General features: G+C 40.0%; 1 protein-coding gene and 1 long non-coding RNA gene across 8 annotated transcripts in view; one reads left to right on the top strand and one right to left on the bottom strand.

Moving 5' to 3' along the window:
- The window catches only part of MAP7 (microtubule associated protein 7), a 176,605-nt gene that overhangs the window by 127,120 nt on the left and 21,682 nt on the right, over nucleotides 1-27,803 (top strand). For 5 of the 7 annotated variants that reach the window (XM_042987205.1, XM_042987202.1, XM_042987204.1 and 2 more), the window contains 5 exons: nucleotides 9,238-9,401; nucleotides 9,878-9,995; nucleotides 14,069-14,179; nucleotides 19,985-20,098; nucleotides 24,858-24,985. In XM_042987205.1, the coding sequence (XP_042843139.1) occupies nucleotides 9,238-9,401; nucleotides 9,878-9,995; nucleotides 14,069-14,179; nucleotides 19,985-20,098; nucleotides 24,858-24,985 (635 nt within the window). Of the gene's footprint in view, nucleotides 1-2,159; nucleotides 2,227-9,237; nucleotides 9,402-9,877; nucleotides 9,996-14,068; nucleotides 14,180-19,984; nucleotides 20,099-24,857; nucleotides 24,986-27,803 lie in introns of those variants that run through there. The other 2 variants (XM_042987207.1, XM_042987206.1) reach the window with 2 other exon arrangements.
- On the bottom strand, nucleotides 19,379-23,927 carry LOC122238749. Its single transcript, XR_006217882.1, has 3 exons — nucleotides 23,855-23,927; nucleotides 21,733-21,879; nucleotides 19,379-20,439 (listed from the first exon to the last, which is right to left on the bottom strand). It is a non-coding gene; the product is annotated as an uncharacterized LOC122238749 (long non-coding RNA).

Below are 27,803 nucleotides of genomic sequence, written 5' to 3'. Positions count from 1 at the left end.
GACAGATTCAAGAGAGCACTTACAGAGATGTCTAGCAGGCGAATAGTCTTCTGCACTTGGGGAAATACAGCGTTCCCCTTTCTGAAGATGATACAGATTAAGTTGTTTTTTTTTTTCAATATGTGAAATTTATTGTCAAATTGGTTTCCATACAACACCCAGTGCTCATCCCAAAAGGTGCCCTCCTCAATACCCATCACCAACCCTCCCCTCCCTCCCACCCCCCATCAACCCTCAGTTTGTTCTCAGTTTTTAAGAGTCTCTTATGCTTTGGCTCTCTCCCACTCTAACCTCATTTTTTTTTCCTTCCCCTCCCCCATGGGTTTCTGTTAAGTTTCTCGGGATCCACATAAGAGTGAAACCATATGGTACCTGTCTTTCTCTGTATGGCTTATTTCACTTAGCATCACACTCTCCAGTTCCATCCACGTTGCTACAAAGGGCCATATTTCGTTCTTTCTCATTGCCATGTAGTACTCCATTGTGTATATAAACCACAATTTCTTTATCCATTCATCAGTTGATGGACATTTAGGCTCTTTCCATAATTTGGCTATTGTTGAGAGGATACAGATTAAGTTTGAAATCAGCATGAATAGTGTCACATTCCCAACTGGGGCTTTCTGGCGTTCTATGACATCATGAAAGATTATCAGAGAATTGTATGATTGATTCAGGTAGCTTGTGAAGAAAAATGTGAGCTTAGAAAACCTATCATTCAATTTATTCATAGTGGTTTTGTAGCTAAGTTCAAAGCTGTACAAGAGATCTATCATACTATAATATTGTTAGAAATCACATAGAAATCACATAGAAATCATATAGAAGATAATATAGAAAAGATTTTGGAGGGGGGGAGCCTGAGTGGCTCAGTAAGCATCCAACTCTTGATGTTGGCTCAGGTCATGATCTCATGGTTTGAGACCCAGCTCCACATCGGGCTCTGTGCTGAGAACATCGAGCCTGCTTGGGGTTCTCTCTCTGCCTCTTTCTCTGTCTCTCTCTGTCTTCTCTCTCTCTCAAAATAAATACATAAATATTTTTAAAATAATAATAGAAAATAAAAGAAGCTTTTGACCTTCAAACAAACATCAGTTGACTTGTATTTGAGTTTTTTTCTGTAGGTAATTTTATTCGACTTCTTTGCCCTTCCAGTCATAGCTTTGTATTTTGCCTTTTTTTTTTTTTTTTTTTTTTTTTTTAACCTCCCTGATCTCAGTGTGTTGTGAACGCAGGGACAGCACTGTTAGTAAGAGCATGGTCAAAAGATGAACAATCATTTCAGCCTGACTTGAATGTTCACCTCAAAAATGTTGATGGAGGATTAGGATTAATTAGTAAACAACCAATAATGCTGTATCCATTAGAGTCAGATGCAAAGCTGCCCCTGATCTCACACTTCACTTTATTCCATTAGCACAGTCGGTGGTTTTGACAAGACTATCCACAAAAAGACATGTATGAATTTTGGGACAGCAGTCTTCCTAATCCAAATTGCTACTGGGCAAAACTTTGACAGATCTGTGGCTACTCTTGGCATCCAGTCTCTGAAGTGGTCACTTAATGAATGTAGTGTACAAAAGCCCGTAAGGCTGTCTGGCAGGCTCTGAACAGCTAAGGGATCTGGATGCACGTTAGTGGGAGGGATATGGATGTGAGCACATACCACAGCAGCTATATCATGAGTCAAGCTCAGGACTGGCAAGAATAAATGCTTGTTGCAGGATGGATTTGGTAACGCAGAGGCTGAAGCTCTAACATAAAACAAATGAATCATTGTGACTAAGCAGCCATTATTTGTTTCTCCAGAACTGACTTTGCCTTTGAGGCTGAAGATTAAAAGATCTTAAAATCTGAAAAGTGAGGGGTCTTGTAAATAGGTGATGATAAAGGCTAAGAGTGATATGAGAAGATCAGGCTCTTCACATTGGATGACCAACTTGTCCCCAATACAGAGCAGGAGTCTAGTCCCTGGGAGGTGTTGCACATCACGCCCTTCCACATAATGGCTCATTGTTTGCTTGTAGAGTCAGACAGTCCAGAGATTGAATTCCAGTTCCACCTCTGACTTATTGTGAGACATCAGGCATGTGACGTCACTTCTCTGTGTCTCAGACTTCTTATAATAAGGTTAATAGCAGTGTCTACCTCACTGAGTGGCTGTGAAGATAATGCCTGTGAATCACTTGGTGTCAGCACAAAGTGAGCTGAAGACATCTCACCGAGGTGAAAAAATGGGGATGGCAGACCATGTGATTCCACAGATACTGATTTAGATGCCTGGGATTGGAGAAGCCTCATGTTTCCCGGCTGGGGGAGACAGAGAGAGAAGGTTGTTTGTGTCTCCTGGTCCAGCAGGGTAGGGCTCAGTAGACCTGCCAGGTGAGGAGGATGGCAACATTTTTTAAGGAGTAAAGTGGATTTGGGGCAAGGTGGTAACTAACTAAAAGATTCCAAGGACATCGGTTGATCTGTGTGCTTTAGCACAACCCCCACTTACTTTAGCAGAGGCTGAACACTCCTTGAAGCCTGGCCCTGAATATAGAAAGTCATGGATAGTATTGCATTCTTCTATCAAAAGTCCTTCAGCCCATGTATAAGGAGGGCTCTTGGGTCTTCCACAGGTATAAACTGCTCCCCCGGCCCCTCAGTCCCATTTAGTTTTCTACGGTGTGCAGGGAGGAAGGCCCCTCAGGGGCGGGAGACCTAATTGTAATCACACACAGCTCCTCAAAGAGAAAAACAAAAATTGAGTCCTGGCTGTTAATTGGAAAAGATCTTGGAGATCATTTTGTACATACCCTCTAATTTAGAAGTCAGGTAGGTTGGCTGATTTTCCCAAAGTCATGCAAAATTAGTAGCAGAATCAAAGCCTGAACTCAGATATTAGCACTTGTCATCTTCTGATTCTTTATGATATTCCTGGCTATGCTGGTACCCGGTGTTAGCAGGCACCGAGTCATATCCTTCCATAGCTTAATATGAAACCAACACAGCAGTTCTGTAGGTTTCAGAGATGACGTGATAACATTGCTCTACTCTCTGAATGTCACATTTTTTTTTTTTTTTTTTGTCATATGGTAGTGACACCTGTACTTACACAGATGTAAGCCTATTCGGGACCAGGCTGCAGGGTGCCTAGGTGGCTCAGTCGGTTGAGCGTCCGACTTCGGCTCAGGTCATGATCTCAGGGCTCATGAGTTCGAGCCCCGCATCAGGCTCTGTGCTGACAGCTCGGAGCCTGGAGCCTGCTTTGGATTCTGTCTCCCTCTCTCCCTGCCTCTCCCCTGCTTGTACTCTGTTTCTCTCTTTCTCTCAAAAGTAAATAAACATTAAAAAAAAAAAAAAAAAAAAAAAGGACCAGGCCAGGCACTAGATTGTTGAGTGACTGGAGCAGGGAGTCCATCCAGCCCACGAGTATGCTTTCTGAGTAGTTGGTCCTACCTGTGTTCTTCCCATCAGCTGCATTCCCTCTGGGGCAGCAGGGCAGGAATCGGTCTGCTTGTCATAAAGATTCGCTCACGATAATTATCTGTATGTATTGAGCTCCTGCTGTGTGTTGGCCCTGGGCTGAGCACTCCGCATGTCACCCTGAGCCCACCGAGACCCTGTCAGGAAAATGGCACCATAGCAGCTTGAGGAAATGAGACCACAGAAGTCACCACTTGCTCAGTGGCAGATGAATGGTAAATGGCAGGCCTGGGGGTGGACTCCCAGTCCTGTGAGCCCTGAGCCTGTGCTTTATCCGCTACAGGACTTTGCCTATCATTTTTGAATTCCTTTTAGTACAAGAGTCACTGTGTGTTTCTAAATGGAGTCCAAAATGATGGTGAGTTTCTCCTTTATGTATCGCTGTCATACTGTTAATAGTGTCCCCTTTGCATGGCACTGATATATTGTTAGTGTCATTAAGGTATGATCCCGGTAGCAGCAGCTCAGGGGTGGAACTGATTTATTAATGGCCAGTGTTCCAGGGGCTTCAGTGGGTTTTCATTTTATTTTATGTTCTGATACCCAGAATCCAGGGAAAAATTAGAACTTCACGAGAATAAAGGTTAATAATACTATGATTCCTTTTTTGTACATGCTGTTCTTTTACAGAGCTGCCTCTATGAAATGAGTGATTGTTAATGACTTGAATGTGAAGAAATTGTTGTACTCATCTGCTCAGGCTGCCATAACGAAATACCATAGACTGGGGGGCTTAAACAGCAGATATTTATTTTCTTACCATTTGGGACACTGGAAAGTCCCAAGATTAAGGTTCTGGCAGGGTTCACTTTCTGGTGAGACCTCTCTTCTGGTTTGCAGAGGTCTGCTTTCTTCTCATGCGGTCTTTCCTCTGAGCATGAAGAGAGAGGGAGAGTGAGCTCTCTGGTATCTCTTTTTATAAGAATCACTAAGCCTATTGGGTCAGGGCCTCACCCTTATGACCTCATTTATTTATTTATTTGTTTAAAAAAATTTATTTATTTGTTATTTATTTTGAGGGAGAGAGCATGTACACGGGGGACAGGGGCAGAGAGAAAGGGAGAGAAAAAATCCCAAGCAGACTCTGAAATGTCAACGCGGAGCCTGACACAGAGCTCAATCTCACCAACCGTGAGATCGTGACCTGAGCCGAAATCGAGAGTCAGAAGCTTAACCGACTGAGCCACCCAGGCGCTCCCCTTATGACCTCATTTAAACAGGATTACCTTCTATAGGCCCTGTCTCCAAATGTAGTCACGTTGAGCATTAAGGCTTCAACATGTGAATTTAGGGATGGGGGTGGGAGTGGGGCGGAAGAGGGCAAGTTCAGTCCATAGCAGTTGCTGATTATTTTCTTGTGTTCAAATCTCTCATTTCTGAAGGAGAAAATACAAGACTTTGACATTACTTATCATTTACACAGTGTTTTAAATAAGTAAATTAAATTAACTTTCTTAGAATAAATTAACTTCTACTTCTCATTAAATAATCGAAATATTTTATGTGCTGTCCTTCAATTTAAAAGATACATGATCTGTACTTGGTAATACTGCTAACGCTCACCAACAGAGTCTACAATAATACAAAAGTGTTGTTTGCTCTTTCACCATCGTTTGCCCCATTCTCTTTGTAACTTTAAAGGCAAGGTAATAGGATCTCCACTTCCTGGTAGAAAATAGAAGTAGAACTCAATTAGAGCTCAATGGATAAGGAAATATTATTCCTTAAAAGGATTATTTGAGGTAAAATTAATTATTTTGTAACCTCTAGCCCTCTAGTGATTTATAGCACAACCTTAAGCACTACCTTTGATTTTCTGAATTGAAATCATAGTGATGGTGATGATGATGATGATGACGACGACGACAGATTTGGCAATAATCGCTAATATTTGTTGAATGTTTAATAATGTTTACTAATAACATACCCTAAAACTATGTTAAGTGTAGTTCTTCTTTTACTCCTTACAGGAAACCCATGGGGAAGGTCCTATATTTAGCCACAGTTTACTCTGGCAAAAGTGAGGCATTGGGAGGTTAAGTAACTTACCCAAGACCACACAGTTATGGGTGAATGAATCAGGAAGTAGTGCCCAGTGAATCAGGAAGTAATTATTAAGACTTTTAGATATGTTCAAGTTGTGAAAAGCACTATGGTGAATGAGGGGAAGGGGGGAAAGCAAAGAAAACCTTTGCTGCCTAGAAATCAGAATAGAAGAAATGCCGAAGTCTGTGGTAGATGTCGTAAGAGCAGCATTGACACCCCCCACCCCCCAGAAGAGCTGAAGCTCCTGCAGAAGACCTTGAGGGCAGTGTTCCTCCAAATGCCATCAGTAGACCACTTGGGACCACCTAGAATCTCTTGGGAGGCAGTTTTCTGGGCCCCATCCTAGAATTAATAAATATGAATATGAGGGTTGGAGCCCAGGAATTTGCATTTTAACTACTATCCCCCCAACACACACATACACACATACCCCCTTCCAGAGGTGATCCTGAAATACATTGTAAGACCCCTGCCTTAAAGGATGGATCTGTTGGAATTAACAATGATGGCAGCTTTCTCAACAGGGAAACCATGGAAGCAAAGACATGGAAGAAGCATGGGTTATTTGGGAGGTGCAATAAGGAAACAGGACTAATTAGAAGTAAGAGGCTCTTCTGGAAAGCAATGCAGAATAAGGCCACATGAGGATATTAAGGCCAAGTTTAGGTAGGACTTTAGAAGTCAGTGGAGTTTCAGTTAAGTGAGAAAATAACCACAAATACGCATGAGCAAGAAAATAGCCTGATGAAAAACATGACTTAAGGAAAATTACCTGTGAATTGATAAATTCTTATTTTACAAATATATCTTACCGGTTTTAAAAAAATATTTTCTTAATATTTCATAAGCATTTTTTCTTGTTTTGTCTTTTGGCTTCTGGGACATCTTATAGGAAAAGACAAGATGACATTCATAAATATCCTCAAAGAATCTGAAGTTTTCCTCAACATGGGGTATAAAAGTCAAAGACTATATAGTTTGAAAGCCAAGAGTTAAGAAATAGATGGGTCTTGCTGCCTGTATCCAGGCTTCAGGGTATAAAGCTATTTCTTTTTTCTGCCTGAGACCCTTACCCATTGCCTGTGGGAGTATAAATTGGTGTGACTTCCACAGAGGACAGTGTGAGAGTATCTATCAAAATTTTAAGTGTAGGGGCACCTGGGTGGCTCAGTCGGTTGAGCATCCGACTTCGGCTCAGGTCATGATCTCGCGGTCTGTGAGTTCAAGTCCTGCATCGGGCTCTGTGCTGACAGCTCAGAGCCTGGAGCCTCCTTCAGATTCTGTGCCTCCCTCTCTCTCTGCCCCAACCCACTCGCATTCTATCTCTGTCTCTTTCAAAAATAAACAAACATTAAAAAAAATTTTTTTTTAATTTAAGTGTATATTCCCTTGGATTCAGCAATTCTACTTCTACGTAGATATGCTCACATCTCTACAGAGGTTATGATAACACAATGTCACTCAAGGTCTGAATTGGTAAAATACTGGAAACAACTAAGAAAATCTATCAATAAGTATTTGGTTATATAAAATAAGGTATGTTGGGGCACCTGGGTGGCTCAGCCGGTTAAGCATCCAACTCGTGGCTTTGGCTCAGGTCATGATCTCACAGTTTCATGAGTTTGAGCCCTGGGTCGGTCTCTGTGCTTGCAGCACGGACCCTGCTTGGGATCCTCTCTCTCCCCCTCTTTCTACCCTTCCCCACTCACATTGTCTCTGTCTCTCTCAAGATAAATACTCTTTAAAAAATATATAAAAAAATAAAATGTGGTATGTAGACAGTGAAATATTATACCTCCATTTAAAAGGTTGTTAGATTCATGTTTCACGTGTTGGTGTGCAGAGATCTCTAAGATCTATTTTCAGCGAAAAGAGCAAGATCCAGAGCAGGAGTGCCATACTACAGTAATACATGGATTTTTACTTTCTTTTACATTTGCAGAAAAGGTAGAAGTGGAACATAAGAGGGTTTAAGGTTAGAGGAAGACCTTCATTTTGCCTTTTAATATTTCGAACTGTTTAAGCTTTGACAAAAATCTGTCACTGGAAATCTACCTTTTTAAATGAACTAAAATGTGTGGTATCATTGAAAGTCGGCTAGTAAGGTATTCAGGAAATCCAAAAGATGTGTGCATGAGGGTATGTGATCACGGTAAATTCACCTTTAAAAAATGTTAGAATTATGTTCCCCATCTGTTACTTTCAATGTGTATTCTCATGGTGTTTATATTTATTCACTCATTTAGCAAATATTTATTGAGCACATACTATGTGCTTTTACTCCAAGTTTCAACATGGGCCTGAGACTTTCTTTAGAACCATCGGCTTTTAAAATTGGAAGGACTCTTGAAGATCAATTTCCGCGTCTTTTAGGCAAGAGAAAACTGAAATTCAAATGAACGTGTCTTGAGATCTCCCCACCCATTAGTGGCAGTGCTGCTGGGAGAACCCAGTTCTCTCTGAGTAATGTCACAGGACAAACTCATCTTGCATCATCCTTGTTCTTTCACACAAGTAAAGTCCATTCAGATTTCCTTCAGTGGATTTCCTTCAGGTAGCAGAAATACAGAATTGTTAACTTTAAACATTTAGGGGAAACTGAAATATTCTGCATTTTTTTTTCTGTTAAAAAAATAACATTTTGGGGTGCCTGGGTGGCTCAGTCGGTTAAGCGTCCGACTTCGGCTCAGGTCATGATCTCACAGTCCGTGGGTTTGAGCCCCACGTTGGGCTCTGAGCTGTCAGCACAGACAGGCCTGGAGCCTGTTTCAGATTCTGTGTCTCCCTCTTTCTCTGACCCTCCCCTGTTCATGCTCTCTCTCTGTCTCAAAAATAAATAAACGTTAAAAAAATTTTTTTTAATAACATTTTAACTTCTGTGCCATTCAGTATCCTCAGGGTTTATGCTCTAAATTTTGTTTGGACTCTTTTACCTACTGTGTTAATAGATCACATTAAAGATAGGTTTATCACAGCTCAAGGAAGCATCATACTAAAAAAAAAAAAAAAAAGTTTTGTTGGCTATGTGTTCCCCTAAAATGGGGAAGGAAGGAACATGGATATGTAAAGGAGAAAAGAAGCATTCCATCACTGAACAATATTTTTTGAATTGTTTATTTTCATTCAGGCTGTGATAGTAAGTCTTATCTAACCAGAGCGTGAGCATCTCAGACACCAGATCTGCTTACTTAGTCCCTCACGTCCCTTAGGTGACTCAGTGTGATAAATCCACGAGGCATTTAATGTATCTTTTATCAACCATCAATTCTGGGGATTTTGTCCCAAATTCTTTTAATGTTTTCAGAGAACCGGTGCTTTGTTGAAACAAATGTAGTCGCAGGCTTTTGATCTGGAGGATGATCCCATTTTCTTAAAAGAGAGAGAGAGAGAGAGAGAGAGAGAGAGAGAGAGGGATGGTGCCATTGGTTTTGTCAATAGTCAGAATTGAGACCAGAGCATGTGATGTATGCGTTACTCTGTTGTAATAATTTACCAAACTGCAGGACTGTAGGGGATTCCCAAAAAGTAGAATTCAGTGCATCCTCTTGGACCTCATTGTCAGCGTACTAAATTATGCTATAAATTAACAGTGGCACTTTTTCCTGAAAATGTGAGGAGAGCAAAGGCCAGGCTTGGTAAAGACAAAACCAAAGAACTCCTACCTGTCCCTGTGGGCTGTTTATACAGTCCTGCCTGTTTTCCCTTGTCTTTCTTCTAAAGCTGCGAGAGAAATCATCTGGTTAGAAAGGGAAGAGCGAGCCCGGCAGCACTATGAAAAGCACCTGGAAGAGCGGAAGAAGAAGCTGGAAGAGCAGAGGCTGAAGGAGGAGCGGAGGAGGGCTGCAGTGGAGGAAAAGCGGAGGCAGAGACTGGAGGAAGACCAAGTAAGACGCCGCCCCGGGAAGCGCACAGGAGATTTGTCCGTTTCAGAAATGCGACACATTTACTATGAAACCTTCCACTAGGGTGCTGGGGTGCACAGCAGAATTAAGGAATCCGTTTTATAGATAGTCACAGCTTCTAGGGAGGTTGGGGTATGGAAGGCAGGTCCCAAATGGCGTGATTGTTGCAGTTACTTCCCTAGAAACTTTAAAAGCCCAGGTGTCTGGTCTTCGAGCTATAACTTATTTATGTTCAGTTCGCCCATGTGAAAGTATTGAGACGCTTTATCACCTGGGACCTGATGATTTCAGTAACCATCCCAAGCTGATACTCCTCCCACCCTAAGATAAGGCGTCAAAGTTAGGAAGTAGGAGTACTAAGGTAAAGGTTTCAGTGGTGCCTTGCTCCATTCTGCCTTAAGTTGAAGAAGCCTCAAGCAACCAGGTTGAATCTAATCTTCCACTCCGTTTCATTTGAGGAACGCCATGAAGCTGTTGTACGGCGTACAATGGAAAGGAGCCAGAAGCCAAGACAGAAGCATAACCGCTGGTCATGGGGAGGCTCTCTCCATGGGAGCCCCAGCATCCACAGTGCAGGTAAACAAACAGTGATTGCCTTCAAAATCACTACTTTCTTCCTGGACAGTAAAAGGCCAGTTGCTTCTTTTTCTCTAAGTCTGTGTTTCCAAAACAAAAATCCTGCTGAAATAATTCAACTATAATGAAATGATGATCCTAGCTGTTTGAGGATAAGAGGGTGATGGAGGTAAGATAAGATTCTCTCTCTCCCGTAACACAGGCTGCTTTTCTCTTTGGTTACATAGTTCCTTGAAGAGATAGAAATCTATGCAATGTTTCTAAGTAAACGTGCAGTTTCCACTCTGCATTATTTTAAGTAATCCTTTACATTAAGTTGTCAGGTTTATGGAATAAATTCACCAGTTTTGTCTTCCTCTCTGGAAGAATCCTAGCAGTGTTGACCCATCAAAATCAATACTATGAACTTGTGTATTCAGACCTTAGAGCGTGTGCAGTTTTAATGCTCCGCGGGAGAAAGTGCAGGTTCTGAAACCACAACCAGTGAATGCCTCAGCTATTATTCCCTTGTTCTTGAATAGACATAAAATCATACTGAAATTTGGAAGTAGTGAAAGGCTTTATTTTTGTACTGTAAATTCAATGAACCTTGAATTTTATATAGTGCGTCATTTTTTTTCCATCTGTGTGAGTCTAATAACTTTTTTTTTTTTTTTTTTTTTTTACTTTGAAAAATCATTGTCTTACATTCTGTCCCCAGGTGGTTTTGTTGCATCATCATTCACCTTTCTCGATTTAGCAGGCCTGGACCACCACTTCACAACTCTTGGTGGTACTAGAAAATCTGGTACAGACATCCCCGTGGTTGCCGGTTGCCTGACCTGTAGCTAGCACCTCTGACCTAGGGCCAGTTCATCGCTAGCTGAGCCGTCACCACCTTAGTCATAATGCATGCTTAATACCCCATTGCATAGACCTAGATCTGGGCATGGCACAGTGTTTCTTAAGTGTGATGATGGTAGAACTCAGGTGACTTGAAGGTGTTGAAATAATGTCATTACATGTGATGTGTTTACTTTCTCTTTAAGTGATCGTTTTGGGTAAAATCCTTAAAAAGTGTTTTTTAGTTAATAGATTACCTGGAATCGAAGTACATCCAGTTGGTGTGCCCCCCGCCCCACACCCCTGTCAGTACTGCTGTTTCCACTGTTAGTTTTAGCCTAAATAACAATGGATTTTTGCTTACTCTCTTCTTTTATTCCTAACATTCAGTGTATCTTCTAGAACCTCTGTTTTAAAAATTCTGAAAGCAAATTATCACAGCTTTCCTGTGGCGTTAAACCATACTTAAAAGCACTTTTTTTTCCTTGGCTCTTAATGACCCAGTGGTACAGGGTGGGCATGTGTCAAATCTGTAATCATAAGGATCATTCAAGTGTGATATTTTATCCTAAGGGCAGTTTCACATAAACGTTCCATACAGAAAAGCTGTCATAGTGTATATTTTTATGACCTTATTTTTCCTTTACTTGGCTTCATGTTTTACTTGTGTCCAGCAGAAGTACACTCTGTTACAGATTTTCAAATATTTTTAAGGGGAAATACAGTCACTTGCCTTTAATTCTTGCTTCCACACTCAGAGTTTAATATATGACCTTCATTTCTGCCACCCACAGCAAGAGAAACTAGTGTATTTGTTAGCTCTTGCATAAAATCCATTTTTATAAGGGCTGTGAATCAGAGAAGATTGCTGCTGTGCTAAACAGAGAAGTTTGAAAATAACTGGAATTTGCCAAAATTCTCAAAGGTCAGAATGATCTGCTGTGATGTTAAGAGCAGTGACCTGGTCTTACTCATATACAACAATGCCTCACTCAGGATGGGCACTCAGTTAGTGTTTGCTGATCAAAAAACAGATCCTAGAAATTAAATTTAATCCATATTAAATCAGTGTGTTGCCTTACTGCTTACACATCGACTAGTGCTGGTTTGTAAATTTTTTTTAACTGATTCATTTTTATTTTTAAGTATTTACTTACTTACTTATTTATTTATTTATTTATTTATTTATTTATTTATTTATTTATTTATTTATTTTAAGAGAGACAGAGACAGCACAAGTGGAGAGGGGCAGAGAGAGAAAGAAGAGAGGGCATCCCAAGCAGGCTCCATGCCATCAGCACAGAGCCCAGCATGGGGCTCGAACTCACAAACCGTGAGATCCTGACCTGAGCTGAAATCGAGTCAGATGATTAACCGACTAAGCCACCCAGGCACCCCAAAACTGACTCTTAATAAATCCTTTCGTGAATTTGTATTTTGTTCAGGGAGAAAAAGAAACGATTGGAAATTTTTATTGTATTAAGTAATATAATTCTCATTAGATTAAGTAATACAATCAATACATGTGACACCTCCATAATTTTAACCATGCAGAGTAGGCCTCCAATTAGGCACACTGTCCCTCAACTAAAGCTTAACACATAAAACAATATCAGAAAATGAATTGCTTGATTCACTTAGAAATGACTTTGATCGTTCCTTATACCCCTGGATCTTACATTTTATCATTTAGATGTTCCTTTTGATATTTTATCCTAAATCTTCAGGATTGCCCTAAGAGCCTATCAGTTAAGTGTAAATTTACGTCACAGAAACAATGTTTGGGTTTGTTTGTTTTATAATGAAGTTGCTTCAACCATACCAATGTGTCCCAGTAGAGATAGGAATGTCTGATGTTGGGGGAAGCCTTGTTTATCCGTACATGATAAACAATGGCCAAAATGATTATTCTGTGGAGAGAAGTTTACTGTAAAGTTCTGACTACCAGTGTTAGACCCGTGAGAACTGGGTTTTAAAGGCATCTACCTAAAGAATATTTTTGTTTGTTTTTAGTTTTAGAAGAAGCTAACAATAGAAAAATAAAACAAAATATGGCAACACCTTTTTTACCTTTGGCTATCACAGGTCAGAACACCTACTCGCCCTCCTAAATAAATACAATGAGATTTTTAGACTTTTGTTCTGTGCACTTTTATTCAGGGAATGTGATTTATTCTAATGAGTATGGTTATAATTTGGTTCCGCTGCACAGACAACAAACTAACAGAGGTGATTTTTGCCTATTTTATATGGCTATTATTCTCTTCTGACTTGACCTTTAAGAATTACTCTAAAATTACTGACCTGAAGGATGAACAGTATTACTAATAAAGTTAAAGAGAAAGAATGCTAATTTTCTTTATATATTGCTGTCAGTTTTGTTGGGCAAGTTTGTGGACTGATTCTACATTTGTAAACTGCACTAGACTCTGTGTAACGGGCATAGAGGTGTGGTTATTCATAGACTTTTTAAAAAGAAATGCTATAGCAGCCATCCTTTCCATACCCAGAGTATTTCTTTTTCTTTTTAAAGTTTATTTTGTCAGAGAGAGAGAGTGGGGGAAGGGCAGAGAGAGAGGGAGAGAGAGAATCCCAAGCAGGCTCCACAGTGTCAGCACAGAGCCCGATGTGGGGCTCGATCGCATGAACCATGAGATCATGACCTGAGCCGCAATCAAGAGTCAGGTGCTTAACTGACTGAACCACCCAGGCGCCCCTTTCTTTCTTTTTAATCTGTTTTTCTGTAATGAACATTAACACCCTAGGTAAAGTAACTCTACCAGCAGAGGTATCAGCAAATGCATAGAACCTGGTATTCCTCTTTTTTTCCTAGTGTTTACATTCTGTTTTACCAGCCCTCTTACTACCCCCTTGTTCCTACCTGGGAAAATTATGAGGGCATCCACTTTTACAATCCTCTCTTTGTTTTCCAGTCTGCCTCCATTAGTTTAGTTCCCCTCCACTGGCCTGCCTTTGATCCTCATCTGTCTGTTGTACTTATAGCAATACGCCTGAATTTTCCTGGCTGACAAACTGGTGTGCTAAACGTTTATTTTATCCGATGAGAAAAATAATTTTATTTCTGGCCTTTAAGTTACCTTTAAGACATCCACTTAGAAAACTGTGCTGTTATGTAAGATCTAGTGATAGAGCTGAAAGCATCCAATCCTAGTTTTTCCTTCCATCAGTGAACTAGGAAATTGCAATCCTGCATGCTGGCTGTCAATTAGCATTATCTCCATTTGTTTTAGATCCAGACAGGCGGTCAGTTTCCACCATGAATCTTTCGAAACATGTCGATCCCGTCATTAGCAAGCGGCTCTCCTCTTCATCTGCAACTTTACTAAATTCTCCAGATAGAGGTACAGTCAAAAGGAAAACAAAACAACAACAAAAAAGTGTTCTGTTATTTACTTAATGCTTCTTTTTTTTTTTCTGGATGTTTACAGCTAAAAATCAGCATCTGAAGTTGCTTTCCCTACGTTTCTTAAATAGGAAGAACAAAACTTCAGAATAAAAAAGCAATAAGCGGCTGAGCAGCATTTCCCTTGCGACAAGAACCTTGCTCATGTTAGAACTTGGCTGAATGGTTGCATTTAGCAGTGATGAAAGCGGTGCTTCTCAACTTTTTAGTAAATGAGTTTACAGCTCCAGAAATCACCCACTTATCCACCAACATGCAAATAATCTTTGTTACGAACACTTACTTTACTTCAATCATACTGTCTTTGACTTCTCATCTGTACTTTGGGAATTCCAAGCTTTGACTTTCTAAAAAATCTTCTTAAATGATTCATGTTGGTAGATTTCATTTTACGGTTTGAGTTCTCATTTAACAAAACCTTACTGCATTTCTTGTGTGTGTGTGATTGGTTTTTGGTGTCCATTCATTTTGCTCTTAAGGGATTTGGCCTAACTTCAAGAATATATCATCATTGAAGTTTCCTAAAACTTTTAATAATCGTATCCCTCCAATTAATGTTTTATTTGAATTTTGAGTTTTATTCATCCCATGGATTTACAGTACATGAATTTTGAGTTATTTATGAAATTAAAGTTTTATTTTGCATATTTATATGTCGTAGAAGGAAAAAATCAGGTTTTTAAGATAAGCTTCGGTTTTACAGAACTAAGATTTTAAATTAGAAAACCAAAGAATTGTTGTGCAATATGAAAACATATACTCTTTAAAAGTAACAAAGTCGTGGTTATTTTGAATGTTTTATTAAGAAACTGGGAAACGTTCAGTCTTTAAAAAGAATGCAATGTGTGCATGTTCTGTGTGTATGAGTATTCATATATTTTGTATTGTATAAAAGTTGTGTCATTGTAATGTACAATGTTATACCTGTTGTTGTTATTTTATAACTAATAACTACTCTCTTAAAGCGGTAAATGTTTGAGTAACTTCCTATTCTTGCCTTTTAACCTGCACCATTCCTCTTTTTTTTTTAACTAATTTGCTCAACTATTAACTAAATGATAACTAGTAAATGATGATGACTAACTAAATCATTGATATTAGACATGTAGTCAAATTAGGGGCCTTTTAGATGTTAGAGAAAAGTATTATGAACTAAAACTCCTTTCATAAATAGGCTTTATTTTCAAACCCATCCCCTTAGTATAAAATATAGCATGTGAATGCTATTCTTACAATTGCCTACTCATCTTTTCTTTGGATTTGGTCACTTACTCAGCACTTTAATGTGTCAACCCATGTCTAAGACAAACTGCAATTGGGATTTTACAGTGCTTTGATGTCAAACCTGGCTTACTGCCTCCTACAGTTTCACAGCTGAAATTGGGGTAGATGAGCGATAAACCAAACAGTACATCCTACCACACTTCTGTGGGATGACAACGATCTTTCAACTAGCAAGATGTTTTATAGATTCTGCGTGATAGTATCTAATTGGATATGCTTTTTAAAAATTTTTTTTAATGTTTGTTTGTTTTTGAGAGAGAGAGAGCAAGCACACATGCGGGGGAGGGGCAGAGAGAAAGGGGAACAGAGGATCCGAAGCAAGCTCTATACTGACAGCAGAGAGCCTGATGGCAGGGCTTGAGCTCACGAGCTGTGAGATCATGACCTGAGCCAAAGTCAGACGCTTAACCAACTGAGCCACCCAGGTGCCCCTGATTGGATATTCTTTTTTTTTTTTTAATGTTTACTAATTTTATTTATTTTTGGGGAGCGGAGTGAGTGGGGGATGGGCAGAGAGATGGGGAGACACAGAACCCGAAGCAGGCTTCAGGCTCTGAGCCATCCGCACAGAGCCCCACGCGGGGCTCGAACTCACAAACCGCGAGATCATGACCTGAGCCGAAGTCGGACCCTTAACCGACTGAGCCACCCAGGCGCCCCTGCATCCTCTGTTCTTACCCCATGGGTGGTGCCCTTCCTTAGATCGACTCTGACTGTATGTGTGCTTTTTTAGATGAGGTTAAGGATCAGGGAAAGTTCAATAGCCAATTCATGGCAAGGGCCAAGAAACTGCCCCTTGAATCACGCACGGGGCCCATCAAATTGAATCCTAAGCTGAACTTAACAGAATCAGAGGGAAAGCACTAAATTTGGGGATTCTGCTTCTCTGGCCCCTTGTCAGAAGAATTGTGAACCAGTTCCTGGGTCTAATAGGCAAGGTCAAGGTTGGCCAGAAAGGAGGATTCAGTTCATCCAGGAACTTCCATATGGTCCACGAAACAATTTTGTTTTCTTTTTTTTAAGTTAGACAAATCCTCAGGGCAGTGAGGAGCCTAGGCCTTTTAATGAGAATAGAAATTCTTCTGAATTTGAACTTCTCTAATTTAAAATTTAAGTAATTTTGTTAATTTGCTTTTCTGCTATTTTTAAAAGTTGGTGTTATGCTTTATTATCAAGTTAGGAAGCATTCTTATCAAATTATTAAATTAGAAGCTTTTACAGACAAATCTGGTAAAGGGAATATACCATTACTAGAGTGTCTGAGCTTTCTCAACCCTATAGCACAGGGCTTAAGGATGATATTAAATTGAGGTTCTGGTGCTGTCAGGGTTCAGCTGGAATGCTCCACTCGTTATTAAAAATACTGAAATGTTTCCATACCATTTGGTGTAAATATCCACTTCCTCACGCGGTGCTTCCCCAGGTCCTCCAGAGCTAATGCATGGCATCCATTAGCTCTGTGCCTGTGCCCTACCTGTTTTTAAATATTTTTATTATCACACTTGAATATAGTGTCATATAGACTGATAAAATGACCTGAGTTAAAGGAAACCTCTAATTACCAAAGATCTTTTTTAATTGCTGCAATAGAGGGATTTTTGCCACTGGAGATTTTTGCATTAAAAATGTGTTTCTTCATATTCTTAAGCTACCTCCTTAACCAGTTTTTTTTCCCCCCTCAAGGAAGAATAGGGAGTTTCAAAAAAGCAAGAAATGAAGTTGCCTACTGTTTGATTAGAATTAGTCCATACATTTTTCCTTAGAATCTAGATCACAGGGCATGGTGGTAGACCTGAAGCTGAATTCTGCCCACAGGCATCTTCTGTTTGACTGGAGTAGGGTGTTTTGTTCTTTAAGTTGAATCCATTGCCATCATCCTAAAAATGGAATATATCAAGTAACATTTAGGTTTCCTACTTCTAATGAAATATCAGGATGTGGCAACACTTGCCTGATTTTTGCATGACACTCGTCTGAAACTGAACAATGATTTCCTGCTTATGGAAGAAGGTGGCAGTGCAAATACCTCTAATGTTCATGTGCCTCCCCTGGTCCACGTGGTCTATTATAGGAATTGTCAGTATCTCCTTTTTAAGTGCTTAAGTAGGATCAATACTATAGAGTTGTTTCACAAGAATTAATATCTCTTCCTTCATCTTCAAATCAGGCCCTTGGGGCGCCTGGGTGGCTCAGTCGGTTAAGCGGCCGCCTTCAGCTCAGGTCATGATCTCGCGGTCCGTGAGTTTGAGCCCCGCGTCGGGCTCTGTGCTGACAGCTCAGAGCCTGGAGCCTGTTTCAGATTCTGTGTCTCCCTCTCTCTGACCTTCCCCCGTTCATGCTCTGTCTCTCTCTGTCTCAAAAATAAATAAACGTTAAAAAAAATAAAAAAATAAAATAAAATCAGGCCCTGCTAGGTGAAAAAAAAGAAAAAACAATAAACACTAAACTAACTCCTGTCCTAACCTTTATTAAAAAGTTGTCTTATGGAAGACATCTATCTCTATCTTGTTCAGGGCATAAGTAATGAATGCAGAGGAAGGGGAAACATGTTTCTTCTGGCAAAAGCTTTTCATTCACGGTGTCAGAGCTATAAAACAAATTTCTTCAGATTTGCTTTCAACACAAGTCAGAGAAGGTTTTTAATCTTCCTTTGAGGCAGATTCTTTGGTTGATGCTTTAAAGTCTCACAGAAATAAAGTTAATGAACTTCTTAATCCAGGGGGAAAGAAAAGAGCTGTCTTTTCAATGATAAACCATCTCTGCAATTCTAAGCCAGCCCTCCTACAGAGTTTATCAGGGAAAGGAAGCATTCCTCTCTTCCCTTTCTCATCTACTTGAAAATATAGTTCTTTTGAAGATTTTCATGTATCCTCATCACCTTTCCCAGTGGTTTTATTCTGTGAATGTATTCCACTTTTAGTTTGCTTTAAATTCTGTGACTGATGCCCACATGCACACTGCCGTAGTATAGTATGTAACAGCACTTATTCCCTTATGTGTTCTACTTTGTAGCTATTTCTATATTATATGTGTAATTGTCCATATACAACATATAACATCTATATTATCCTTTTATTTGTGTCTATCAGATAAGATTCAATTTAACTATGAAGACTCTCCTAATAACAAAATCTAATAAACAATTCACTAATTCTTAAATTCACCATAGCCTTGATCAAAATAGCTTCTTTCTAAAAATAAAGTCAGGAACTTAAGATGCTTTTTGGAGGTTGGTAATTCCTTTCAAGTAGGAGGAGATATTTTTTATAACAACATTTAACATCAGATAACTTCTGTTTAACTAAAACTAATATTCTAGAATTTAGATGCCATTTCTTGAAAATTCAACATATAAAAGGTTATTAAAAAAAAAAAAAAGTCACTCCAGAGACAACAGGATGTACACCTGCTGTTTATGGTACCAAACAGAAGTGGCCTTGTCAGGTTTAGACAGTTTTAAAGACTTTTGTAAGTGACTTGGAGTGTATTCTAAAACAGAGACATATGATCACTTTAGTGATATTTGCAGGATTTTGCTAGCTTCTTTCCTGATATTTTTGGAAAGTAGCTTCTATATTTTCATGGGCCACCACTCAAAGCTAACAATATAAGCAAAATAGTTAATTTATGATTAGCACATATATCCTGACAATGGTCTTGCCAACCAAGCCCCAGTACAATTAGAGACTATATTTCATTGCGTTCTTCTAAATTTATTTTCTGGAGCCTTCACACACCCACTGGTAATTTCCAAGATTGAGTTTATATTGGCTTTTGGCTTTTCTGTTTAATTTTTATCTTGCTTCAGGTTTACCCTCATTCTCTGCCAAAATGTTTATGTTGTTGCCAAACAGGGACCTGAAAGAACCTGGCTTGCTGAATGGAAAAGTCAAAAGGAAATCCCACACAGAACTTTGCCTGGGTCCTCTTTCATTTTATTATCTCTCATTTCCCCCAAGTGCCGAAGCCACAGTTCATGACATCTGGCAGAATGTCATGGAGACCCTTTCTGTCTTTATTGATACAGAAATGCAGTCTTTCATTAGCTGCCAAAGCCTCTGTTGGAGTTGATTGTTCAGGGTACTTAGGAAGCCCTTGGGTTGAGGTGTGTGCCTTCAGCCCACTGCCCATCCTGATGAGGGCCGATTGGTACGACTACATCCCAAACCCGTGGTCGACACGCTATTTCTGTTTTGTTTGTTACTTGTTCGTTCCTAAAGGAGGGTGGTTAGCAAACTCTGCATCCATAACACTAACATCTTGAAGAAAGGCAGCGTTATGGAATAGCTCCTCCTTTGGGCAGAGTTCCTGTCTCCCGGTCTCTCTGCCGACTGTCCTCCCTGGAGAGCCTCGTCTCTCCAAGGCCTGGCACGTGGAAGCCATAAGTATGATGTTCTTGTGCACTCTCCTGCCCCTGGAAAGAATTCCTCTAACATCTTGCTTATGTGGTGACGTTTAGCTCGCCGCCTGCAGCTCAGCCCATGGGAGAGCAGCGTTGTTAACAGACTGCTGACGCCCACACATGCGTTCCTGGCCAGAAGCAAAAGCGCAGCTGCCTTGTCTGGAGACCCAGGTAAAACTGTTCGAGGTGCAACTTTCTTGGTGAGGTCAAGTCCTCTTTCGGAAGCACATCTGAGCCTCCAGTATTCATCATAATCACGTCTCCGTCTTTCCCAGTGTGTTTGCTTCTCTCTCCTTGGGTGCAGTGGCTTTGAAAATGTCTGCCGGTGTTGGTTTCGCGGCCCTGGTATTGTTCCCTCCTTAGCATCCACCTAAGCATCTTACCTGGACCCCAGATGCCAGGCAAACCAAGGGTGTCCCTCCTTGTGATGAGATGACTTCAGATGCTTCTGTGTGTTTGTGACATCACCAGAAAGACCTATCCCTTTCCCGCCGTTCTTTCTGCCCCTGCATCTGAGCACATGATCAGAAGTAGACATAATTTAATACTAATATATTGACTGAGGAATAAAATCAGAGCCCAAGTCAATTTAAGCGAGAGTTTCATGATGTGGCTGTGGGCGAGCTACTTCCCCTCCCTGTGCCAGTCTTTCTATGTAATCTAGGAATTAGTACCCTCTCAAATGTCTAAGAGTTGTGGGGAAGGCTAATTATAGTGTTCTCATTTGTTACATACTTTGAAAATATGGAGAATGTGCCAAACACTGGTTATTGTAATTAGTTATAACTCCTCTACATTTTTGAAATGCAAAGCATGCCCAAATAAGCCAATTAGTTTAATGAGAAGTTAGTAGAGAGCCGATATCTCATTGCAAAGAAAGATACGTATTTGGCTTTTGGCAACATCTCTTTCATAGTGAGCCGGTTTGGTTTTCTGTGGCACAGTTGGTAGATCTCCATAACCCGTCTACCAGCCCTTGTCTTTGGCACTTAGGAAATTACACAGCCTCTTCATAAAGTTCCCTTTAAAAATATTTTGCCTCTGCAAGTCTCTTCGTGATCATTAACCCTCTTTACAAATAATTCTTGGTGGTTTTATGATTTTTTTTTCCATCCATGGCGCCCCAGTGAGCTGATAGCAACCCTAATTCTCACAGTACCCGCCAGGAGGCGGTCAAAAATCAAGTAGACATTCCTACCACCTGCGTGTGGAAACCAAGTGCACAGATTATAAGTGACTTCTACCAGAGCCACTTAGAATTCTAATTGGTGATTGGGTCTTAAACATGCTTATCCAACCTCCGTCCTTGGTGCCCTGGAGTAATGCTCTGTGTGCAGTGTGTGTTCAATTAGCTGGACCACAGTGTTCTGTGTTTTCTGCGAAAGAACTCTCCTGGCAGCTGTCACATCACATCCGAGATTTTTTTCTGGAGCAAAATGTACAGCTTATTTCAAGATCGTTTATTTTCTGCCTATAAGTGTCATGCTTCTACGCAAGTCATGCAAGTTTTTCCGTATGTCCAGCTAATTGGGGAACCTTTAAAATTGCTTTCATTCCTGTTTCATAGGATCTAAATAGTTTAGGGCTCTCATGCTTTGGGATCTCCACACTGTATGTAGCTTCATGCTAACTGCCTGCCTCACAGCTGAAAAAGTGTCTGTCTTTGCAGTTTCCGTCACCACTAACTTGTGTCAATTCTCTCGCTCCCCCTCCAGTGTTGTCCAATGCCATTTCCTCATTTTCCACCCCCCCCCCCCTTCCCACCTTCCTTCTTCATTGTTACACTCAGTCAGGGTGCTTTTTACCTGCTAACTGGCTGTTCTTTGCCACTTTCCCATTCTCCTTTTCCACAAATTTTGATACATTTCTGTAATTTACTTTAGTGTGAAGCAATGCATAGACCTTCAGTTGAGTTGCTGGTCTTATTAACACATTCCTTAGATCATTGTTACCTGTTAATTGAATTGATACGGCCTATATTTAATGACCCAAAACTGTTGTCTTTAAATTTTTTTCCCATTTGAAATCATGTATATAAGCATCGCTTGTGTTTCTCTTGTCAAAAACACTTTATCCATCGCTTTCATTTTGCCACCTGCTCTCCTCAATTATTCTTTCTTTCCATTTTACTGTTGTGCCTTGAGTTCGTGATATATCCCATTGCCATTGGCGAGAGGATGGCCTACATCAGAGCCAGGGTTACGTGGCAGATGAAGACAGCCACCCTTTCCCCTAGAATGTTTGGGGATTGCAAACTCCCAGAACAGGCAATAAGAGCACTTGAAATTTGGAAGTCTCCTACCTCTTATTTGTGGCCACTGGTCTGGGTTGACTTCTCCATGCCCATTTTTTAAAAATACACGGAAAATACCTGTGATTATTAGAGCTCAGGATGAAATGAGTTGATACATGTAAAACATTTAGAGTAGTACCTACACATAGTGGGGCTCGATAAATGTTATCATGTTTCTATTTGGTAATTTTTCAATTCTCTCTGCTGCACTCTAACCACTTGTGCTGCATTATCTTTTCTCTGCACCTTTTCATACAGCTCATTTAGAAACTCTTGAATAAACAAGATTAATGCACACTTGCTACCAAAAGTAAGAGGAAGTAGAGATACTGTGGAAGACTTTCTGGTAGACACTCCAGACAAGAATTTTTGTGTTTATTAAGACTACTTTGGGATACAGAGGGCACTCTGGGAAAATAAAAATAACAGCTATATATTATTGCCCTTACTCTTCGGAAGGGCAAGATACATTTTTTTTTAAGACAATTAGTTGATTTAAAGGTTTCAGGATTTTCAGTGGTTGCTGTTCGGAACAATGAATTCCGTGAAACATAATATTCTTAGAATTTACAGTGTTTATTTTAGCCAGGCGATGTTCCTTGAACAATTAAATTTGAAGAATTCTGTACAAGCTACACTAGATAGATTTGAGGGTATTTTCTCCCTTTGCTCAGTATTACCTCAATGCTAGAATAAAGAATGAACAGAGAGGCATGATGAGCTTGGCTTACACCCATGATCATCTCAGGAAATGCCCCCTGAAGTTATTTTCCACTGGAAAATAGATACCCCCCTGAAGTTATTTTCCACTGGAGGAAAATGATATCGTATTTCTGTGCTGCTTTTTTCCTGTCAGACCCCTGGCCTCAACAGGGCTTCTTGATCCTTGAGCGAGGTAAATGACCTCTGGCTGTGCCCCCAGGCAGTATGTGCCTCTCCTGGTCCGTAATCTTGAGGAGGTGCTCTGTGCCAGGATGTTATTCTTTAAATGCGTTTGATTGGCTTGGAAGAGTTTTGCATTAATTAACTCTTCATTGTCTGGGAAATGCAAATGCTTTTTTGTGGGACCTGACCAAATGGTTCTGTTCAGTTTTCCCTGTGATCACAACAAGCCAAATGAGACAAGGTTCTCCTTTCTCACAATAAAGGCATCTTCCTTCATCATTAAGGTCTGAAGCCAAGCTTTATGTCAGTCCCAGGTAAGATAAACATATTCTTTTAAGGACAACAGGGGGGGGGGGGTGGTAGTTACAAAGTGTTTTAGTTTATCCTGAAGAAATAGAGTTCTGTTTTCAGAGGATTGGAAAAGAGAATGCAGTGTCTAGTTTATTCCCAGCCTTGACCATTCAGTGATAACCAGAAGATACTACAAATCATTTAATGACCGAGCACATGAATAGATAAGCCATCTGATCAACATTCTGTCTGTAGATAAGTAACAAACATTTCTTGTCTCTATAATTCCAAAATTCCCAACTTTTGAGTTTTTAATTTATTAATAAATACTATTATACATAGCTGAAATAATGGTCTTTTTAAAGGTTTGCTACAATGGCTAGAAGTGGGTAAAGTCATTTTATAACATCATCCAAACACCTAGTATTCTCCTCAGAAGTCATGTTTAATTGTCTTACTCTTTTGCTGGGGAACAGGATTTCTCGGTGAGATCTGAAAATGAACCTTGGAACCTTAGTACCCACACTTTGGATACCTATGTAGTGTTCTATGAATTTCCTTAAACCCATTGTTCCTCAGAATCATGTGATTCATGACAGTGTCCCTGTGAATGTGAATGGTCGGAAACTATGTGATTTTCAAAACCTTTATCAACCTGAGTAAAACTGTAAAAGCTATTCATGACTCAACTTTATTTTTGGCAATTCTAACATGTTTATGTTCTATTCATCATTTTAAATGATTACATCCCACTTCTGCATAAATTCTATTGCTTGTCATACACCATCAAATGCCTTGGCTTTTGGGAAAACCCATCAGCTATGCATCTGATTTGCCTTTAAATAGACAACACATTTACAAAATTTGTTTCTGGGAATTATTAGTTATCTTTGTGACCAGTCTTAACTCCTGGTAAGACTTGGTCACTTAACATTATAAAAATTCTTTCCACCGGCTGTTGAACTTCACCCTGGAAATAGCTGGAATGTCTCTTGCTTGCCTGCTTGCTTGTTTCCTGTCTTTCCACCTTTGTTCCATCTTAAAGCTAACTGGGAAAAATCTAATTGTAAACAGTCCTTATATAAAAGCTATCTGTCACTAATGTAGCATTTTAGCAGAACCATTACTTCATAGGAAGATAAGGCCATTGCTTTCTATATGAGATTACATCTGCGTCTTTAATCAGTGTCTAAATAGCCAAATAGCTTATACAGTCTAGATTTTTCACTTGGACATGGCTTCTCTTTGGACACACTGTAAACTGATAGGACTGTCAGGAGAGTTGAATATGAAGGCTCTGGACACCTTTAGGTAATAACATCTTCTCCCTACTTTTCTTTCTACCTCTGCTTTGCTCCTTTTCCTGAACCTGCTTTTGGCTTTCCTTCACCTGCTCCTCTGGCACTCTTGTGTGTAAAACAATCACCTGCACCCTAGTTATCCCCATTTGTCCTCGTTCAGCATCTTGCAGCCCCATCAACATCATGCCCTACAAAGCTGCACACTCTAGAAATCTGACGGATCGACCCAAATTCTTGGTAACACCGCCAGAGGGCTCTGCGCGAAGGAGGACTGTTCATGGCACAGTGGTGAGTAGCCGTTGGAAACAGCCAGGCATGTCTGTGCGGAGTGGACACCACCCTGAGGTGCGGTGTGGGTGTCAGAGTGGGAGGTGCCCACACCTGGGCAGTGGTGTCCCCATGCTTTCTCTCCACTTGGGAGTTTTGTTCCCCCTAAAAACGTGAACTTGAAGATGAAAACCATTCTTTGTCTAAGTTTGTGCGATTGGCCCAAGTAGCACACGGGTGCCTCCGTGCAAACCAGTGCAATGCCAGGGCACTTTGACATTCCTGAAAGTAAGAAACCCTTTGACAGAGGTCAAAGAGCCTGGGCCCCTGCCTCTGCGTGTTATTAAGCCCCCATATCCAGAAGCTGTCTGAACTCTCAGTGTGCTTCACCAAAAAGCAAAGTAAAGAATTTTTGTCTGCCTAGCTCATCCCTCCCTGTCAAGGCCCAGATCTGAAAATATAGTGACAAAAGTATTTTGAAGACACTAGTGATTTGCTAAGTAATCCTTGAAAGGCCACTGGGCTGTGTTACAGACTCTTGTTTTGCAAGTGAAGAATGTAATTTGTACTTGGCATTACTGGCAAGGTGGCTGAGCTGACATTAATGTTCACCTCTAATTAATTTCATGCCATAAATGCAATGAGGTAACTCGTATGTCTCCATGCATCTTTCTTCCTCAAACTCTGTGCTATTTAGTATCCGTTGAAAGGAGCAGACATTGTTGTGTGGTCTTCAGTGATTGTACTGTAGTCTTGAAGGACTCCCCAGTCAACCGGAAGACCTCGTTGCCTCTCTCCCATAGTAATACCATGACCTGTTTAATGAAAGGCTGAACGATTTTTTTAAAACCTTAACTTCCCAGAGCAGTTCAGATTTATAAAGCCGATGGACACTTAAAAGGATTTTGTGTAGCTGTTTGAGGATAATTTGAGGCTTGTGAGAGCTCGATGGCTTTGCCTACGGGCTGTTTTCTTTCAAGCCCCAGGCTTTCAGGAATCAGTGTTTAATTCATGATTGAGTCAGACTTCCAGCCCTACAAGCTAAAGGTGAAACTACCTTTGATGTCTGGGTAGTTTTTCATCCTTAGCGCATGGGTGCTTCAGAGTGCCTAGCTGTGGATAAAAAGCAATAGTTGGGGTAAACAGCTTGGGCCCCAAAGGTTGAGTACTTATTGGAGAGGGAAAAGTACCTACCAAAGGAAAAATACCTTGCTGCGGATAAAAACACAACATAACACACCAGGAGGGGAGGATGAGAGCTGACCCATGGCCAACAGATTAAATGAGAGGGATTTGTCGTCACATGATCCAGAAACTCTACTTTCTCACCCATTTTTAATTTTTTTTAACGCCTTCCTCTTTCTATATTTGACTTACTGGTTGTCTTTTCATCTCTTTACGACCAAATGTTTAGGCAAATACCTATTTCCGGAAAGTGACTCACAAGTCACTTTTGCCCCAGAGCTGCACTGTGGAATTCATTTGAGCAACCAGCAGCAGTTGGTCATGGAAGCACTTGAAAAGTGGCTAGTGAGAATGACAAAGAATTTTAAATTTAATTTCCTTTTTAAAAATGTTTAATTACAGTAAAAAAAATACATATAACAAAATGTACTGTCTTAACCGTTTCTAAGTATACATTTCAGTAATATTACGTATATTTTTCAGAACTTATTAAATCTTGAAAAATTGAAACTATACCCACTAAGGGACAACTCCCCATTTTCTCCTCTCCCAATCCCTGGTAACCCACCATTTCAGTTTCTGTTTCTTTGAATTTGACTAGTATAGATACCTCATACGAATGGAATTATACAGTATTTATCTTTTTGTGACTGGCTTATTTCACTTTGCATAATGTCCATCCATGTTGTAGCATGTGACAGGATTTCTGTCCTTAAGGCTAATAAAACTGCATTGTATGTATGTATGCATATACACAAACACACGCATATACACCACATTTTGTTAATCCATTCATCCGCTGACGGACATTTGAGTTGCTTCTGCCTCTTGACTACTATGAATAGCACAGCTATATATGTGGGTAACAGATCTCTTTCAAGACCCTGCCTCCAGTTGTTCTGGATATATACCCAGAAGTGGGATTGCTGGATTTTGTGGTCATTCTAATATTTTGCCCTACTGCCATATTGTTTTCCATAGCAATGCCCCATTTAACTTACGTTCCCCCAACAGTATAGACGGGTTCCGGTTCTTCCACATCTTCACCAACACTTGTCATTTTCTTGTGAAAATCATAATGGTGTGTGAGGTGCTATCTCACTGTGGTTTTGATTTGCATTTCCCTAACAATCAGTGATACTGAGCATCTTTCTATGTGCTTGTTGACCATTCACATATCTTTTTTTGGAGAAATATCTACTCAAGTCCTTTGCTCATCTTTTATTCTTATTCTTTAATTTGTTTAATCTTTATTTTTTTTTGTTGAGTTGTAGGATATTTACATATTCTGGATATTACATGTTCTGGATATTAATCTCTTTTCAGATATATGATTTGCAAATATTTCTCTTTCTGTAGGTTACCTTATTACTCTGTTGATTATATGTATCCTTTGATGCACGGGAGTTTTTAAGTTTGATGTAGTCCCATTTGTCTCTTTTTGCTTTTGTGGCCTTTTGGTACCATATCCAAGAAATCATTACCAAAAACAATGTCACGAAGCTTCCTCAACTTTCTTGCAGGAATTTTATAATTTTAAGTTTTACATTTAGGTCTTTAATCCATTTGGAGTTAGTTTTTGTATATGGTGTGAGGTAGAGTCCAACTACATTCTTTTGCATGTAGATACCCAGTTTTCTCAACACCGTTTGTT

Source organism: Panthera tigris, chromosome B2 (assembly GCF_018350195.1).
Source record: "Panthera tigris isolate Pti1 chromosome B2, P.tigris_Pti1_mat1.1, whole genome shotgun sequence".
Classification (NCBI taxonomy): Eukaryota; Metazoa; Chordata; class Mammalia; order Carnivora; family Felidae; genus Panthera; species Panthera tigris.
The sequence above is the reverse complement of the archived record's forward strand: the minus strand, read 5'-3'. Positions and strand labels throughout refer to the sequence as shown.